This window comes from Hoplias malabaricus, chromosome Y (genome assembly GCF_029633855.1).
Source record: "Hoplias malabaricus isolate fHopMal1 chromosome Y, fHopMal1.hap1, whole genome shotgun sequence".
Lineage (NCBI taxonomy): Eukaryota > Metazoa > Chordata > Actinopteri > Characiformes > Erythrinidae > Hoplias > Hoplias malabaricus.
In genome coordinates, this window is record NC_089820.1 from 22,715,008 (window position 1) to 22,730,014 (window position 15,007).

General features: G+C 38.2%; 2 protein-coding genes across 2 annotated transcripts; both read left to right on the forward strand.

Annotated features, from left to right (window-relative positions):
- Positions 1 to 3,684: 3,684 nt before the first annotated feature.
- Positions 3,685 to 4,718, forward strand: LOC136679507 (C-X-C motif chemokine 11-1-like). Its single transcript, XM_066658077.1, has 4 exons — positions 3,685 to 3,812; positions 3,944 to 4,070; positions 4,167 to 4,256; positions 4,441 to 4,718. Exons 1-4 carry the CDS (start codon positions 3,698 to 3,700, stop codon positions 4,466 to 4,468), a joined length of 360 nt encoding a protein of 119 aa, XP_066514174.1. The 5' UTR covers positions 3,685 to 3,697; the 3' UTR covers positions 4,469 to 4,718.
- Positions 4,719 to 12,480: 7,762 nt separating this feature from the next.
- Positions 12,481 to 13,275, forward strand: LOC136679411 (C-X-C motif chemokine 11-6-like). The gene is made up of 4 exons (XM_066657918.1): positions 12,481 to 12,609; positions 12,717 to 12,843; positions 12,938 to 13,027; positions 13,148 to 13,275. Exons 1-4 carry the CDS (start codon positions 12,552 to 12,554, stop codon positions 13,158 to 13,160), a joined length of 288 nt encoding a protein of 95 aa, XP_066514015.1. The 5' UTR covers positions 12,481 to 12,551; the 3' UTR covers positions 13,161 to 13,275.
- Positions 13,276 to 15,007: the final 1,732 nt, after the last annotated feature.

Sequence of the window (15,007 nt, forward strand, 5' to 3'; positions counted from 1 at the left end):
TCTGGGATTGTAGACACTGCAACCCTGAAATGGATAAAGCACATAACCAGATGAGATATGAAGGAATTCCCCTGGTTAATGTTAATGTATTAATGTAAATAAATGGATGAATAATAAAATTTTGTGTATTTATTTTTTTTCTGGAGCATACATATATAAATAGCAAAGCCTAAAATATTCAGACATTAAAAGTCGAGTGTTTACTTTCTGAGCATGAGGAACTTGACCTTATGATGTGTCTCATATGACCTCTTGATAACATTGCATTTTGTGCATTAAGTTGGCATTCATTCAGGGGGAAAAACACTTAGAGGAACCACATCATGCAGCAGCTTTCATTATAACTATGTCTCATCACCAGATGCACTAAAAAAAGCAGGGTTTAAGCTTTAGATCCTCATCCTTGTAACTTAATGGCAAACTGTGTCAGCTGACACACTCTGTCTGTGTTTGCGTATCACTCATGCATGTGTCTTTCCAGATCTATGAGACCAGCCCTTTCAATCTTTTTACTTGAAGAGAACTGAACTAAAATGATACAATTCAATAAAATACTAATATAAATGTGGTAAAAAAAAATAAATAAATAATAAAAAAAAGTGAGATTGCATTGTATATTTTTTTTAAAGTGAACATAAAGTTTGCAGTGGATTCAAATTCAACTGAAACTTATTCTATCTAAAATTATTACCCAAGGAGTCTTATGATTCTGAAATCACTTTTTTCCCCCAGCGTTTTTATAGCTGCATTTCTGCATTTTCCATTTGTTTTCATTTACACAATGTCAGTGATATCCATCCTCACCACTAGGAGGGGTTCTACAAGCTCCGCTGTTAAACTTTGTGTGATACAGTATATTAATGATGCAAAGTCAATAAGCAGACGATAGTAAATGCTGGATGAATACACACACACACCCCACTCTAACTCATCTCGAAGGAACTGGTGGTCCATCACTCCAGAGAACGCTGCTCCTTTAAGCCCATGCTTTACACTGGGCACCTGCTCCATAGCATTTAATTCACATAGCAATGCTACACTGTCTGAAAAACCGTCTCTGTGCTGGTACCCTCAAGAGTATATATATATTTATTTATATATATCATATATATATGTATATTCAGTTACTTTAGGGAACATAATTGTACCTTATTTTATTATAATTGTATAATTGTAGATTTTAAAATTGTGTTGATTACATACACCTCATTGCATCTCCAGGACACATAGTATGTTCTTTTATTTAACACATCCCTGCAATGTAATCTTTTATATATATTTTAAAGAGCACAACTGGACTTTAAAATGAATGTTGGACCTTTAAAGGTACATTTACACTCTGTATACCTTTGGTGACAATAATGTATCTCCAGCGTGTCTTTATTAGCTGTGTTGGTGTATCCAGGCAATGGATGGAACGGAATGATGGTCATGTTTATATCTGTGATAGATAAGTCTGTGTTTATAACAGATATGAGATGTCAGAAACTTTGTGGAAAACACCTTGCAGTCTGCCTTTAATAAACCTAGAAGATTTCTGATCATCAGTAGCAGGAGCATTTTGTAAAATCCAGCCTAGACAATACCCCAGGCTTCATTTTGTCACAGTGATCTAATGTTACCTTGGAGCTGAGCTGAGTATAAATAAAACGGTTTTCCGAGAAACGATAACAGTTGGCACGAGAGGAAGTTGTATAGCCCACCATCAGTGGCTTCCTGCCAAACACTAAGTAGCTATACAGGCATGCAGCGGTAAGCCCCATTGGTTTACCAGTAAGTCTCACCAGTATAATTTAACATCACATTCTTAGGCCTTTTATCTACACATTGTATTCTTTTTGTCTTTTTTTATTTCCCTTTACTCAGTAACAGCTTCAAAGACATCTCCACCAACGTTGAGACCCATAATATTGATTTGTCTTCTCAAAGTGAAGAGATGGACACAGGCAACTGTACCTTTTTCAAACCTGAAGATAAAGAGGAGCTGGGTCCTCTCCTATTTCTCAAAGATGAAAGTTTGGAGCTATTTCTAATTTAATTTGGATCTCCAGCTTTGGAAACTAATAGCTTCTACACTGCATATATAAAGTATATACTAATATTTCTAATATTATATTGTTATATTTGTCATTATGAGATTCTGATTAATAATATTATTTAGTTATTCAAATATAACTCAGCTATTAAATCGGTTTCTATTTACTTATTTGATGTTATGTAGAGAAAGTGTCATACTGAATAAGTCTAAATGATGGTTATAAGCACTGCAAAAACACACTGAATCCAAACGCCTAGAAATAGGCTCAAGGATCTTATAATATTCCTACGACAACCTCATACAGTGTAATATTGCACACGGAAAGATTTAGAAATACACTCCATTATTCATTTCTATTTTCATTTTTAATGAAATATACATCTCAGTTAATTAGGTCTTAAATATTACTCAATCAGCACAATGTAGTGATGTGCAGCACATGCTAATTATCTCTCTTCTTTATGTTTAAAATAGATTTCATGGGGAATATTTGTGGTCGGGGAGATTAGTTTCAGCTGCCTTTGTTCCTCCGAGGAAAAGCAGAGAATTAAACTCCTACACGCATTGACCCACTGCGCTGGATTAAAGACTTCTTCTTTCTTTAAAACGCTACAATTTCAACGAATTCTCAAGCAAATGGCCTTTAATGCTGTGGTGAGCACAGAGAGATACTATTTTAAGGACATCTGCAGAAAATGACTTAGCACATGTAAGTCTTTAAAGAGTTTATCAAGAGAATTCAAGAGTCAAGAGAGTTTTATTGTCAATTCTGCATATGTACAGGACGTACAAAGGAGTGAAATTACGTTACTCTCCTCTCCAAGATGCAGTAACATTTAACAAAAATATACTAAATTCAACTAAACTAAGTATATAAATATATGAAAGTGTATAAACAGAAGACAAGTGCAGGACACACGATACCAGCAGCTCACTGATAGACATACATGAGACAATGGGACACTGACTGGAGGTAGGATAATGGATGTACAAAGAAAATATGGAATGGAAACGTTTAGTTTTATTTTAACGCTCTTTTTGGGTCCTTGTCTTCAAACAGCAGTCACTACATATATGTATTGCACAGTGTTTACTGTGTTACAGGTGATATAGATTACCATGTTAAAAAAATAAATGTCCTTACAAGAACACTAGGTACGTTTCGTTATTTTTACTCCTGGGCTCCCCCTGCAGTTGCAGAATGTAATTGACTTATACAACACTTTTTTTTTGAAGCTGTAATTTTAACGTAAAAAATACTACCTTTTCCTTTACGCAAACCTCCTGATGCTGCATCTCTGTATAATAGTATCTTCCAAATCAATAAATATAACACTGCTATGTAACACTAACAGATACATTTATTGCTCAGTTTCACACAGGAAAACTATGGTGCAAAATTGCTTCATTTTCCTCTCATTAGTTTCCATTCCAAACAGCAACAAAGTGTATAAAAAGTGCTGTTTCATACCAATGATGTCACCAACATTTCAGCACCCAAACAAACATGACCCGAGAGCCCCAGCTTTTGTGAAAATGTGGGAAATTCCAAGACAGAAGTGGAAGTGTGACATCATAAGTAAAGTGAAAGTCATTTAACACTTAAGGAGAGTGAAGCACAACCCTGAGCATTTAAAAGGGCTTCATTCTCGAGGATCCATGAGCATTCACACTAGCACCTTCAAGATCATCACCAAGAAAATCACCAAGGAAAATATGAAGTGTACAGCAGCTGTTGTGATTCTTGCTTGTCTGGTTATCGTCCATGTACAAGGTATGTGTCTTTCTCTCATATTCAGACCTTAGTCATTTTGACTGGACATCTTTTATATCTTTTATTCTGTTTAGAGCATTAAACATTGGAAAAGTAATGCAGCAATTTTTGTTCTTTTAATCTATTCACAGGACAAGCCAGGCCCAGTGTAATGAGGTGCTTATGTCAAGGTGCTGGTGTGAAAATGCTTAATCACAAACGTGTTGAGAAGATTGAAGTTTATCCTCCAGGTCCCTCTTGTGGAAATATGGAAATTATGTAAGTCCTTTATCAACCAAATCATAATCTATAATGCCTCAAGATTACATTCCTTTCAGCCATCTGATGTGTTTGTTTTTGTTTGCTCTATTTTAGTGTCTATTTGAAGAATGGTGCTGGGGTAAAATGCCTCAATTCAGCTTCAAAATTTGCCCAGAACATCATCAGGAAATTCATGGAAAAGAGGTGAGACTGTCAGTTTAAATACTGAATATTGATAGTTGTGTATAAACAAAGCTGATAATCAATTAAAAAAATACAAAAACAGAAAGAAAAACTGAAAACTACTTGTATGTTTTTCTTTTTTATGCGAGATTAAATGAAAAACCAGCATAAATATATTGTTTTAAATAAAATGTTTGTTTTTTAGGAATGCTAACCAGGCCAAGTCCCCGTGAAGATGTGGAAGAGGAGACCCTTAGCATCTTCCATTTCAAAAAAGTGCCCAGCTACTTGAACTGGATATACCTCCGTGTGCTGCATGAAACTGTAAACATTCCTGTGTTTCATTCATTCATTCATTCTGTAACCCTTATCCAGTTCAGGGTCGCAGTGGGTCCAGAGCCTACCTGGAATCATTGGGCGCAAGGCGGGAATACACCCTGGAGGGGGCCACTCCTGTGTTTATTATTATTTATTTATGAAAGAACATGTTTGTCCTAATTCTGTGTGTTTTATGTATAATGTATAGAACATTTTGAACATATTGTTCAATATTTATATATTTTATTTATGGTTTTCATGTTTTAATTATAAGTTAATAAAGATATAAAATGCCTACAAGTCCAGAAATCTTTTTTTTTTTTATGAAAAAGCATTCTCAGTTATCAGGATTAATCCACTGTCTATTAATAATTACAGTTATGCAGTAATTTGACTTTTCAAATAATATTAGATAAAAGAACAAATATCAGAAACCCAAACCACCAACGAAAACTATAACCCAAAACCACCTAGAGAAACCCAAACCTAAGCTATAACCCAAACCACCAATGAAAACTATAACCTAAACCACCTAGAGAAACCTATAACCATCTCTGTGTTTTCTAAATGTCCCACATTTATCGTTCATTTCAAAATCATCTGTAAAATACTGCAATGTATTGTTTTGAATACATCATTTAGATATAAGAAATGAGAGCTGAAACAACATCATTCATCAGACCCCAATGCATTTGGTGGCACTCATATGGTTAAGATGGGCATTGGCCAAATATGTTTTGATAAATGGGCTGCTAGTGGGACCCAGTGGTGTTTTCTACAAAGGATAAATGGTGGCAGCCCAGTAGCACTCAATGTATGAGGCTCAATGGTCCATAGCATGTTGTAATGATTTAGAGAGTTTGTATTTTGTGTGGGCTGTTCAGTTTGGGCATTCACATGGCATTCAAAGGGCATTCATATGTGGGGCCCACATATAACCCATGGACAATTCTTGTTGGTACTGAGCTGGACTGACCATGTGTGCCCCACAAAATCAAATGCACACAGTGTTACTGTGCAGTGTATATATCATTCACACACAGTTGGTAACATTTTCACTTAAAAAGCATAAAATAATGTACTGAAGTAGTTGTACATGAGCCTAAGGCAGTCCAGGCTTTGTCTGATCAGTGAGTGGGCTGTTAAGACAGATCTTGTCAGAAGAATAGACTGATCACCCCAGGTCCCGGAAGTCAAGTAATATCAGTAAATCAGATTTTTACTTAAATAACCTTTAGGTGCATAGTAGTGTATGCCATTTACTGTTTGGTTTTACTGTAAACTACAAAAATGGAATAAACTTTAATTAACTCAAACAATCACTCACAATTTTACTTTTTAAAAATGCAATGAAATATAGTGCTTCTTGTGTATTTTATATATAAAAAAATATTGCATTAAAACATCTTCCTGGTTTGAAGGGACCTGAAAGTGAGGTAAAATATAAAACAAATAGATATATTCATTCATTATCTGTAAGCGCTTAACCAGTTCAGGGTCACAGTGGGTTCAGAGAGTACCTGGAATCATTGGGCACAAGGCAGGCACATACTTTTCGCAGGGTGACACACACTCTCACATTTACTCTTGAGTCACCAATCCCCTTACCAACGTGTGTTTTTAGACTGTGAGAGGAAACCAGAGCAAACCCACGGAGACACGGGTAGAACACACCACACTCCTCACAGACAGTCACCCGGAGCGGGACTCGAACCCACAACATCCAGGTCCCTGGAGCTGTGTGACTGCAATGCCTACCTGCTGCACCACTGTGCGGAACACAAGTACACATAGTTACACGTAAACATTGAGGGCACAGAATATACAAATGTAACTCTTTAAATCTGATCAGAAAAAATATACTCAACACTCAAACACCTATAAACCTATAAACAAACTCATACAGCTCCTACTTCCCAGAAAACCATGCTTTCCCAAAAACAGTTAACTGAAGGAACTTTGTATTTATAAAAGTATTATGTCATTTCCAAGTCAACTACAGAAACATGCATTGTATATTTTTGTGCTTGTGATTCAGAACTAATTATTCAACACCAGCACCTAACTTCAGTATGGTTCTCACAGCCCAATACAATTATATCCTCACAACAATGTAACAATATCTAGTGTGAAACTATCCTAGAAGAGTGGAAGCTGTCACTGCAGCAAGGGAAGACAACCTTCTTGTCATAGCCTTTATTTCATACAAAATGTTGGATGAATTGGTGTAAAAAAACTTTTGAACACAGGAAGTGTATCCCACCGCATGCTTACAATAACTCAACAAAGTAAAAAGCAATGTATGTCTTTTAATGAGGAATGGAAATCTAAAATAAAAAAAATCTGCATTAGATTTCAACATTAATTCAAGAGGGATCTCCAGGTGGAAACAGGAATGGATAAGAACCTTTACAGTTTCGGTTTCAGTTTTCTACAGATCAGACACATGCCCATAATCTCCTCTAAATAAACACAGAGCTGCCTCAAACACTTCTCTTTTCTCTGAAAATCCTCAGTTGCAGAGAACTCACCAAACTTTTTGCTTTTACTCTGGAAAACAATATTTATATTAATGGAAGTAAACACAGGCTCTTATCCATAATAATGTGCCATGTAAATCATATTGCACATGCAGGGGAATGCAGTTTTATAAGTCCTACCAGAGGGCTCTTACTGGTGAAGCAACTCCCCTAAAAATGGAATTGAGCCCTAAGCCTAATGCTGCATCCGGGTGCCCTTCGGAAGGCTGTAAAAACCAGGTGGTTGAGTACTTCACTGTGTTCGGGTGCTTGGCTGAAAATCTGCCCCAGGGGCCTGGAGGTTGTGGGATCGATTCCCGCTCCGGGTGACTGTCTGTGAGGATTTGGTGTGTTCTCCCAGTGTCCGTGTGGGTTTCCTCCGGGTGACTGTCTGTGAGGAGTGTGGTGTGTTCTCCCTGTGTCTGCGTGGGTTTCCTCCGGGTGACTGTCTGTGAGGAGTGTGATGTGTTCTCCCTGTGTCTGCATGGGTTTCCTCCGGGTGCTGCGGTTTCCTCCCACAGTCCAAAAACACACGTTGGTAGGTGGATTGGCGAAAAAGTGTCCGTAGGTGTGAATGTGTGTGTCTGTGTTGCCCTGTGAAGGACTGGCGCCCCCTCCAGGGTGTATTCCTGCCTTGCGCCCAATGATTCCAGGTAGGCTCTGGACCCACCGCGACCCTGAACTGGATAGGGGTTACAGATAATGAATGAATAATAACTAAACGCTTTTTTAAGTAATAACAAATCTGATCATTATATTTGACTTTTATATACAGAAAACAACTAGTGGTTAATACGACTTTGTCCACCATTCATCTGCAATTAAAACAATTAAGTTGGTAATCCCCAGTTTCCAACACAACATAAGCACCATTTTTATGCACCCAAAGTCAATTTTGGAGATTACTACAAAAAAAAAAAAAAACACTTACGATCAGTTTATGACGAGTTATTTTCACTAATAGATAAACATGTTAAAACGAGTGAAATTCAGTAGAGTCACTTGGTTTTAACTTACTGCTGTTCATTGATTAACTTTGTCCAAATAATAAACAGCAGAATGTTACTTTTTCTCAAATGCTTCTTTACATTTCTGAGAGACACACTTTCAACTCTATTGTTTGATTCCTGTAGCCACACCAAACTGGTACTTTTTCCAGGATTAGTTAAAATCCAGGATGTGGCTCAGAGCCCAGACCCATGACTCTGCTACAATCCAAACAACGAGATAAAACTGGACTTTGACTGCTGCTGGCCACAGGAAACATATTTGAAAAGATTTTGAAACGGAAAGGAAGCTGTACTGTGCTATGGAAAGTGAAAGCAGTTCAATTAAAATCAGGATGAAAAGGGAAGTTGATCTTCTGATCCAGGACATAACATTGTTTCTCTAATATATTAATACATTTTACATACATTTTCCCCCAAAATTGTAAAATATCGGCTGTACTTTACCTGGTCTTAAAATGTTGTGATGAAGAGATTAAAACGGACTCCCTGGATGTAATTTTCTAAAATCTGCATTAACATCCATTAAATGTTAAGAATATTTCTATCTATCTATCGTTGCACTTATATGGTGCCTTTTTAGATACACAATCCACTTTTAAAATCCACTCTGCTCAGAACACTCAATCCACACCCTGGTGAGAAGTGGCAGCCAAACGCACACAGCGTACTCTTGACCAGGAACGACCGTCCACCTGGAGAACCCCATCGGGCACTAGGGTTTCACCCAGGACAGCGCCAATCCATATCTGGGCACACACACATACAGACATTCATTCACATACACACTCATTTATTTACATACCAGGGCATTTTATTACAGAAGCCAATTCACCTACCCTCCATGTTTTTGGACTGTGGGAGGAAACCGGAGCCCCCGGAGGAAACCCACGCAGACACGGGGAGAACATGGAAACTCCACCCAGATGGGACTTGAACCCAAGATCCCAGCGCTGGGAGGCAAATGTGCTAACCACTAAGCCCGCTTCTGCTTTTTCTTTCTGCTTTTTCCCTCTGCTATGCTAAGTTTCCATTTTGAAAATTAAAACTGAAGTATGAGTAATTTGTTTTTAAAACTGCGAGAGCAGTGATAAAATCATTTGAAAAACAACACCAACATAGTCTTCATAAACACTTCTTTCAATGATCTGAAGGGCGGCACGGTGGTGCAGGTTGGTGTCATAGTCACACAGCTCCAGGGACCTGGAGGTTGTGGGTTTGAGTCCCACTCTTGGTGACTGTCTGTGAGGAGTTTGGTGTGTTCTCTGTGTCTCTGTGGGTTTTCTCTCAAAAGCACGTGTTGGTAGGTGGATTGGTGACTCAAAACTGTTCGTAGGTGTGAGTGAATGTTTGTGTTGCCCTGTGAAGGACTGGCGGCCCCTCTTGGGTGCGTTCCTGCCTTGTGCTCAACGATTCTGGGTAGACTCCGGGTACACCTTTACCCTGAAATGGATAAGTGGCTAGTGATCCCTAAACTAAAACATTTCAATTGCTATGTCTAACTTTTCTGTTAAACTCAGCAAAAGGTAAAATTCTGGTCTTTATCCTCACTGTCAAAACAAAACCTGTTGAAAACTTTCACTATTGCTGACCACAGTAAAAAAAGAACTTCCCGAGAAGAAAGAAGATGAACCTGAGAGGAAACTGTACTGTGATTTGGAAAGTGAAAGTACCTCAGTTAATATTTGGGAGCAAGGGAAGCTCCAATCTGAGTTGAGAAAAAACCTTGTGTCTCAATCTTGCTGTGTTTTTAATATTAGTTTCCCATTATTTTAAAATATCAGCATTGCCTCCAAATTTTCTGATTATTTACAAGTAGAAATGCTCAAAATATACTTTGAATCTTTATATTATTGTTCATTAAAAGTTAATATGGTTCTTCCTTCTCATCAAATTTGTCCATTTTGAAAATACGAGGGATTTGTTGTTATTTACTTTCTCCAGGCAGCATTCATTTTAAGAGCGGCATTATTTATAAATGCTTCTTCAGCAGTGACAGGATCATCTTAATGAATGACCCCAGCAGGGTCCTAAGAAACACGTCTGTTATTACTGATTGTTTAGATATAATGAAATGTATGGTATTTGACAAATTCAGAGTGCATCATCAAACATTCATTCATTCATTGTCTGTAAGCACTTATCTAGTTCAGGGTCACGGTGGGTCCAGAGCTCACTGACTTTCCAGTTAAACCTGGTTCAGCAGCAAAACTTCTTGGTGTCATAATTGACCCGGATTTATCATTTGATCAACACATAGTCCATATCACTAGGACAGCTTTTTTACATCTTCACAACATCGCCAAGATTAGAAATGCCTTTATTACTTCAAGGCTTGACTACTGTAACGCACTACTGTCAGGATGCACCAGCAGAAATTTAAGAAAACTTCAACTAGTTCAAAATGCTGCAGCCAGGGTTCTCACTAAAACTCGAAAATTTGAACATATCAGCCCACTTCTATCATCACTTCATTGGCTGCCTGTAAAATCCTGCATTGATTACAAAATACTGTTATTGACGTATAAAGCCCTACATGGGCTTGCTCCTGAATACCTTCAAAATTTCTATTTCCTATTATGAGCCTCCACGTTCACTCAGATCACAGAATACTGGATTTTTAATTGTTCCCAGAATTCAGAAGGCCTCAGCTGGGGGAAGAGCCTTTTCTTATAAAGCCCCCAACTCTGGAATGATCTTCCAGAAAATGTTCGGGACTCAGACACAGTCACAATCTTCAAATGTAGACTAAAAACTCACTTGTTTAGTTTATCTTTTTGGTAGTTAATGCTCCCCCATAAATAAAGGCGGCAGATCCAGGGGGTCCATGGACACAGGGAATTATAGTAAACTGAGACGCTGGTGCTGTCGTCCCGCCGCTTCACGCGATCACTCAGGTTTCTTGACGGTGGAGCGGAGGGATGTCAGTGTTTCAGGAAGCTCCCGCGTCTGAACCTTTCTGGTTCTTCTCCTTTTAGTTAAAGCTGTCATAGTCAGATCTGCCAGAGTCCGCCCACCTGTCCGTCTGGACACTGATGGATGACTGTCGAGATCCTCCTCCACGCTTTAAACCAGCTGCCCATGCTCCAGCCACCACCGAGTGCCTTGAAGCTGCCCCTACACTGAAGTTCTCATGGACTACTAACTATTATCACCAGTAGATTGACCAGAGGAGGATAGGTTCCCCCTTGTGAACGTTGGTTCCTTCCAAGGTTTCTTCCTCAGCTGAGGGACTTTTTCTTTGCCACTGTCGCCCTTGGCCTCGCTCACCTGGGGATTTTTACATCTTTACATTCTTTACATTTTTACATTCTTTACATTTTTACATTTCATGTCAAATCTTTGTCTTAGTGAAGCTATGTGAAGCTGCTTTGTGACAACATCAGTTGTAAAAAGCGCTATACAAATAAATTTGATTTGATTTGATTTGATCTTTTAACTAACAATTTAATGGAGAGAAAAAAGTTAATGTATCATTTTTTCAATGTTATGTTTAAGTTTTTACAACTTCACAGAAGAATGATATTCTGGCCAAAAAATGTAAGATAAAAAAAATAAATATATAAATAAATACAATTTTAATTCAGTAGTATTGTATTTTGGTCTAATGTTATTATATTTTTTGCAGAAATTACTTAAGGCAAAGAACATGCTGTGGGGAACAACATGACTGTGTAATGAAAAACATCCCTTCAATGTTTTATCTGATATTGTAAAATTACAATCTTAACAACTTTCAGAATATTGCAAAAAATAAATGAATCTATAAAATTTTCAGTTGTCAAGCCCCTTCCAGGGTGTTTTCCTGCCTTGTACCAAGTGATTCTGCGTAGGCTTGGGACCTGCCGTGATCCTGAATCCGATAAGCGGTTACAGACAATGAATGAATAAATGAATTGTGGTCAGATTTATTCACGTATCACAAAAGTCTCATAAAGTAAAAATAATAAAAATATCAAAGCATTTAGGGCAGGCGTGGGACCAACTATTTAAAGCAGTGGAATGAGGCGTGCGCTTTCCTGAATGGGTTAAAAATCCAGCAGCCACACCGGCCATTTGCAGATACGATTACCCAGCCCTGCTTTAGAATAAGATTTATTTATTCTTTCTGGTCTGTTTGCCCAGTTTTCTCTCAGTGAAAATGTGAAAATGTCCTGGTGCTGCTTTGAACAATGATAAAATTCAATGACAAAGGAAAATACATCCAGATCAGTGTGACGTGATTTTGTTGAGTAAAGACTAAACCATTTCAAAGAAATGCGAAAGCACTATCAAGAAGAAGCAAGTTTTAGGGAAGTGAAAGCTCCTCCAAATATGGCCCTTTCCGTGTCATCAACGAGGAAAAGCCCAGCGTGAGCGTATAAAAGAGACGATCGTGCTCACTTTCAATCACTGCTTCATCCTCTCAGCTGTCTGAGCAGAAACAAGCCAATTCAACATCCAGCATCATCCAGAACATCATCAGAAACAGAATGAAGTCCGCTGCAGCTGCTGTTGTTGTTGTTTTCCTGCTTTTCGCACAAGTCCATGGTAAGAATCTCTCTTTCATTGACCATACCCTGATACACAGAACTGGAGCTGATTTATGAACTGATACACACCACTACAGTAAAGAATATCACTGTATGCATTTACAGGACAGATGAGGAGCGGAGTGAAGAGGTGTCTGTGTCAGGGTCCTGGACTCAACATGGTGCGTTTACAGCGGGTCGAGAAGATCGAAGTTTATCCTGCTGGTCCTTCCTGTGAAAACGTGGAGATTGTGTAAGTGTCGTAACAATTCAGATCCATAATGATGTGCACTACCACATTAACACACTGCATTCAGGTTTTTAACTTTTTGATTTTGTTCTTTTAGTGTCACATTCAAGAACGGAGCAGGGCAGAAATGTCTGAACCCAGAATCCCAGTTTGCTCAGAACTACATCAAGAAAGCTGTTCATAAGAGGTGAGGACTCCCACTGGACCATGTTTATATTCATCATTTTGAATGTTTGAGTTATTAATTGGTGAAAAAGCAGAAGTTGATCAAAAATAAGAAGATTAACAGAATGCTGTTTTTTTTCAGGAGTAACCAGTAAAACCTGACAAAACACCAGCAGGATGTGGAAAAGGAGCCTGTGAATGTCATTAGAACTCTGCACATGACTGAGTTTTCAGCCATATTTAAAATATAATTTAAGCTTGACATGCTTTATATAATTTAACTGTATATTGTGTATATAGCTGTATATTCCCTGACAAATGTATAAACTATAGTGACGTTATAAAATAAAAATAAAAACTTTTCCAAGACTTTGTGTATGTTGCTGTTTTTGAGGTTCTGAATGTTGGTTGTAAAAAATAATATAATAATATAATCCTTTCTTAAATATACCATAAAAGACCTGATGACACTAGAAAAATGCCAAATAATGATTTTGCACAACACCATTTCCAAAAAATTGGGGACATTTTGTAAAACGCAATTAAAATATAGAATCTGTGGTTTGTTATTTGCTTTAAAGGTTTATTAATGTATGGTGGCCAAACAACTTTGTAAGTAATGTTACTGATGACAACACCAAAGTCTGTTCAAGAACCAATACTCAACAATATTAGTAGCCTAAATGATGGGAATATGTTAAACATTTAAATCACACACTGAAAATAATTATTCCATTTATATTCATCCATTGTCATTTTGATTTGAAAGCTTAACATTTCTAAGTAGACTACAGTCGTTAGAGACCCTCCCACAGGCGGTGAAAATGGGCCTCTACTGACTATAAAACTTAAAACAGGCACAGGGTCCTGGAGGTTGTGGGTTCAAGTCCCGCTCCGGGTGACTGTCTGTGAGGAGTGTGGTGTGTTCTCTCTGTGTCTGTGTGGGTTTTCTCCGGGTGACTGTCTGTGAGGAGTGTGGTGTGTTCTCCCTGTGTCTGTGTGGGTTTCCTCTGGGTGAATGTCTGTGAGGAGTGTGGTGTGTTCTCCCTGTGTCTGCATGGGTTTCCTCCGGGTAACTGTCTGTGAGGAGTGTGGTGTGTTCTCCCTGTGTCTGCGTGGGTTTTCTCCGGGTGACTGTCTGTGAGGGGTGTGGTGTGTTCTCCCTGTGTCTGTGTGGGTTTCCTCCGGGTGACTGTCTGTGAGGAGTGTGGTGTGTTCTCCCTGTGTCTGCATGGGTTTCCTCCAGGTGACTGTGAGGAGTGTGGTGTGTTCTCCTTGTGTCTGCGTGGGTTTCCTCCGGGTGACTGTCTGTGAGGAGTGTGGTGTGTTCTCACTGTGTCTGCGTGGGTTTCCTCCGGGTGACTGTCTGTGAGGAGTGTGGTGTGTTCTCCCTGTGTCTGCGTGGGTTTCCTCCGGGTGCTCCGGTTTCCTCCCACAGTCCAAAAACACACATTGGTAGGTGGTTGGTGACTCAAAAGTGTCCGTAGGTGTGAATGTGTGTGTTGCCCTGTGAGTGACTGGAGCCCCCTCCAGGGTGTGTTCCTGCCTTGTGCCCAATGATTCCGGGTAGGCTCCGGACACACCGTGACCCTGAACTGGATAAGTGCTCATAGATATGAATATATTAATTCATGAATGAATGAATGAATGAATTATGGATATGAATAAATTAATTACTACTAGTGAAAATTAAATGTTTAAAAATAGATTTTGTAATATCCAGAATTACCTATGTGTTAATTAAAATTAATTTCTTGATATGATTGGGTTGAGTTTTGTTATGAAGTACTAAGATGAGAGTAAAAATGTCACTCTTAATTTATAAAATACATTTTTATTAGTACAAATTGTATAAAGCTTTTCAAATATTGTTTACTGAAAACTGTTAAATTCAAAAGAAAGTTTGTGTACTTTTTAGAAAAAGTTTCTTATCTATACTCAAGGCCATTTTACTCTTTCCCACTCTGTTTTTTCTTCTGATTAATTGTGTTTCTGTTTTTCA

What these genes read in the sequence shown, in the direction of transcription:
- LOC136679507 (XM_066658077.1), top strand. Translation starts at nt 3,698, where the DNA reads ATGAGCATTCACACTAGCACCTTCAAGATCATCACCAAGAAAATCACC. An exon ending in TGTGGAAATATGGAAATTAT is followed by an intron (nt 4,071 to 4,166) that starts GTAAGTCCTTTA and finishes GCTCTATTTTAG; the next exon opens with TGTCTATTTGAAGAATGGTG. An exon ending in AGGAAATTCATGGAAAAGAG is followed by an intron (nt 4,257 to 4,440) that starts GTGAGACTGTCA and finishes TTTGTTTTTTAG; the next exon opens with GAATGCTAACCAGGCCAAGT.
- LOC136679411 (XM_066657918.1), top strand. Translation starts at nt 12,552, where the DNA reads ATGAAGTCCGCTGCAGCTGCTGTTGTTGTTGTTTTCCTGCTTTTCGCA. An exon ending in GCTTTTCGCACAAGTCCATG is followed by an intron (nt 12,610 to 12,716) that starts GTAAGAATCTCT and finishes ATGCATTTACAG; the next exon opens with GACAGATGAGGAGCGGAGTG. An exon ending in TGTGAAAACGTGGAGATTGT is followed by an intron (nt 12,844 to 12,937) that starts GTAAGTGTCGTA and finishes TTGTTCTTTTAG; the next exon opens with TGTCACATTCAAGAACGGAG.